This window comes from Mesitornis unicolor, unplaced genomic scaffold (assembly GCF_000695765.1).
Source record: "Mesitornis unicolor isolate BGI_N332 unplaced genomic scaffold, ASM69576v1 scaffold5736, whole genome shotgun sequence".
Taxonomy (NCBI): Eukaryota; Metazoa; Chordata; class Aves; order Mesitornithiformes; family Mesitornithidae; genus Mesitornis; species Mesitornis unicolor.
Window position 1 is genome coordinate 1,008 of NW_010190157.1, and position 4,095 is coordinate 5,102.

At 41.9% G+C, this 4,095-nt stretch overlaps 1 protein-coding gene across 1 annotated transcript; it reads left to right on the forward strand.

Moving 5' to 3' along the window:
* Nucleotides 1-201: 201 nt before the first annotated feature.
* On the forward strand, nucleotides 202-3,829 carry LOC104542100 (disabled homolog 2-like; the record flags this gene model as incomplete). Its single annotated transcript, XM_010186311.1, is given in 8 exon segments — nucleotides 202-244; nucleotides 247-344; nucleotides 766-919; nucleotides 1,505-1,598; nucleotides 1,600-1,873; nucleotides 1,876-2,017; nucleotides 2,537-2,628; nucleotides 3,767-3,829. Coding segments are annotated over 8 exon segments (960 nt in total), but the record flags the coding sequence as incomplete, so codon positions are not given.
* Between the last annotated feature and the right edge of the window lie 266 nt (nucleotides 3,830-4,095).

Consider the following 4,095-nt stretch of genomic DNA (forward strand, 5'->3'; position numbering starts at 1 on the left):
TTGTGACTTGACCACAGCTTGTGATGATTGCCCTAATGGCTTATATGATGAAGCTTTAGTGTAACTTTACTGTGACATTTAATACCTATTAGTATGATGTGATGGATACTAGGGTCTCCTTTTGCAGCTATTTTCCTTGAGCTTGTGTACTATGCAGCAAGTAATACATAAAACTAACTTTATTTTTTCTTTCTGAAATAGGAAACTGAAGAGATTCTGTTAGTGGATCTAAACTCTGAAACTGAGACCAGACTTTTGTAAAAGAGGATCTCTTCTTGAATGGCATCACAACCTCTCTTCCACAACCCAAGCCACAGCCACCCTTCTTACCCGAGAGTTCTAGGGTATCTATTAGGTGTCTAGGGTGTTCTATTAGGGTGTCTCTGGGTCAGCTGTATTTGTCTTGCACTGAAATGATGCAAAACTCAGTTGCTGACCTTGCCACAACTGCATGAGTTGAATGTTGGACACACACACACACACACACACACATTACCATAGAAAACAATTCAATCACTTTAAGTCTTATTCTTTTGCTGTTGACTTGTAACTAGTTGTATATTATACCTACTTAATGCCATGCATCTCTGTAGGCATGAACAAAATGATGAGGTTTGAAACTTATATTTGGTCTCTAAATGATTCATCAAAGTTCTTTGCTCTGCTGTAGCTGGAAATAAAAGCTTGTAGCTCTGAACTGGTGGGTCTTGATCAAGGCAGCATGTGTTCTGCCGTGATATCTCACAACAGTTTTTTTCTTTCTAGACTACATTGAATTACTTATTTAGCTCAGACTTGTTTGTGCCAACTACAGAGAGTCTCAGCTTGACCTCAGTGGCACAGACAGGATCTGTGCCAACTAACCCACTGGACCTCTTCAAAACAAGTCCTACCACAGCACCTCCATTGGCTGGTCTAGGTTAGTTCATAAAGTGAAGCTCTTGCTCCAGTCTAATACATCTGTTAACGACAACACAGGGGTTCTAGTTGTCCTTTACTTCATGTGCAGTGCCCTGCCCTTTAACTCATGTGCTGTCTGCCCTAAACTATTAAATTATGTGAATAGAGCCCTAAACTCTGCATCCTTAACTGGAGCAGGGTGTTTTGCTTAAACTTTGACAGCAGTTTGCTGCTTCAATTACACAAGGTTCAAGTATGCCAAGTACAGCTTGGGAGGCCAGAATAGCACTGCTGCAGAGTCTTAGTAATCATTTACACAGAAGTAACTATATGGTAAATACTTACATCAATCACTTCTGTGCTGGGACTATTTTCCTACTCTGTTCTATCAACCTCAGTTCTGTTCTTCCAGGACCAAAATGGAGCTAAGTAAAAATATTTAACCCTTTCTCCTCCTCCAATTACTTAAAATAAAGTGTAAATCAACAGTCTTTTGCAAACAGCACATAAAAACTGTTTCGCTGGTACCCTTGGTGGAATTGATACACTCCTACTTGAGGTCTTCAGGTCACTGAAGTGCTGTGTAACAACAATCTCCCCCCAGGTGGCTTGCCAGTAACTTCATCACCATGGAGTGCACAGACATCTGCCTTCACTCAGGCTGCGTCAGTCTTTCCTGTGTCTATGATGCCTGTTCAGCCAACCACTTGCCTTTGGTGCTCAAGCAGTGCCAAGCTGGAGCCAGCCTGCATCATTTGGTCCAGCAGCCTCTCAGACCTATGGTCTCTGGGCACAGCCAGCACAAGTTCAATTTACTTCATGGACACAGCCATCCAGTGCTGTAAATCCCTTTCATAGTAGTATGTTCCCATCTTCAAAACTACCTGCTCACACCTCATCTGCTCTACCCTCCATGTCAACAACTAGCTCACCTCAGCCACCACCTAGAACTACACCTCAGAAGGAGCTATCTGAGAGAGAGAGAGTGATGCTTTTATTGCTCTGGATCTACTTGGTGATAAAGAGATGAGGGATGTCAAGGAAATGTTCAAAGGCTTCCAGCTGACAAAGCCACCTGAAGTACCAGCAAGGAGAGGAGAGCAGCAAAGCCTTTCAGGTGCTTTTTGGATCTTTCAGCAGTTATTTTACTAGTAAAGTAGGCATTCATCAAGATAGTACAGATTATGATGACATGGAAGCTAGCAAGCTGTCTGACAAAGTGACTGAAAAATCTCTTCTTCTGCTTGGATAGCTGCTCAGGCAGTGGGATGGCTGATCACTATTCTTTTCTGATAGAACTAAAAATTTGATTTAATGGTTGCTGAAACAGAGTTGAAAGACTGTCTCCCCTAATAATGCTAAATAATTGACCAATGTCAGTGGCCAAACACTGACACCTAGTGCCTAAACTACTTGACTAGACTGAGTAAAACTATGTCTGTACAGTGTTAGAAGTCCCATCTACCTTCAGTGTACTGAGGGACAACCAGGATTATAAAATTGTAAGGTCACTCAAAGCAACTTCTGTGTGGGTTTTTGTGCACCTAATTAGATGAGCTTTGATGTTGCTATACAGATAGAGCTGAGTACTTGTTAAAGATGTTTAGTGATATAGCAGTATGTCTTTCTTTCATAGAACCACCAAAGCCTGTTCCCCGACAAACTGTGCTGCCAGCTGATGGCCTATTTGAAAGTCAAGCTAAAACAGACCTTTTCAGTGCCTCATCTGTAAGTATCAAAAAACCCCTGAAAAACCCACCACTTATTCCCCCACTCAGGGAGTCTGTAACCAGTTTACCAAGCTGCAAGCCCTACCAGGAAGTTAGAATTGCTTGAGTTGGAAAAGATCTTTAAGATCAAGTCCAACCATTAACCTAGCACAACCAAGTCTGCCACTAAATTGTGTCCCTAAGCGCCATATCTACATGTCTTCTAAATGCCTCCAGGGATTATGATTCCACCACTTCCCTGGACAGCCTGTTGCCTTACACCTTTCACTCTTACAGTGAAGAAATTTTTCCTAATATCCAATCTAACCCTCCCCTGGCACAACTTGAGACTGGTTCCTCTTGTCCTATCACTTCTTGCATGGGAAAAGAGACCGACACTCACCTTTCTACAACCTCCTTTCAGGTAGTTGTAGAGAGTGAGAAGGTCTCCCCTCAGCCTCCTTTTCTCCAGATTAAACAATCCCAGTTCCCTCGTCACTCCTCTAGACCCTTCATCAGCTTTGTTACTCCTTGGATGTGCTCCAGCACCTCAATGTCTTTCTTACAGTGAGGGGCCCAAAGCTGAATGCAGTATTTGAGGTGCAAGTTCTTCAGTCCTGTATTGGGAGCTTCTACAGAAGACTGAAAAATAATGTAGCTGCAGAAGTCTTCCACTTTGACTATGCTTACCTCTCTGCAGCATAGTCAGAGCGCGGACTGTGCAGCTTTAGTTGAACAAATGATAGGCTCCCATGTTCAGTACCTGGGGGAGGAAGTGGCTTTACCACATCACTCCATTTAGGCCACAGTACTTGAAGCCCTTGGTGGAAATTCTGGATCAATTCTGGAATGCTGACTTAAGACATCTAGCATTTGGCTAAAACAGACCTCATCATGACAATACTGGCTCAGCTTCAAATGAGTGTTCATTAAGCACACATGGTTTATCTGAAAGATATCTTGCCTCAGATTAGGATAACTGCTAACATGGATTTAGAGCCCTTTTCTCTTGTTAAAGCAGTACAGTTAATGTGTATTTAGCAGCAATATTCTCTTTCCAGAAGGTGTTTGGAACAGAAACTATCTGATACATACATGCAGAATAAACCTGATGAAACCTGGAAATCCATTAACATCCTATGATCTCTCTTTCTTAGAAGGAATCTCGGAAACCACCTTCTGGTCCTTTTGGTGATCCTTTTGGCAATCCATTTGCATAGATCAGATAAGTCTTCCACTAATAAGACAATATATTTTAGTCTCCAAAATTGATTTGGAAAACTTTTGGTAATGAGTAGGCTAGAACACTATAGTGGCTTACCTTTAATGCTCCTCTGAAGTATGGTAAACAGTCCCTAAAAGAACACTTGCACTAGAGTACCTCTGTTCAGACTTTTTTATAGCTGCATTCTAAGTCTTAGCTGGCTTCACTTTCTTAGAAATAAAGATTTTGTTCTTCCATGGACTTAAATCTCAAGGTCACAAT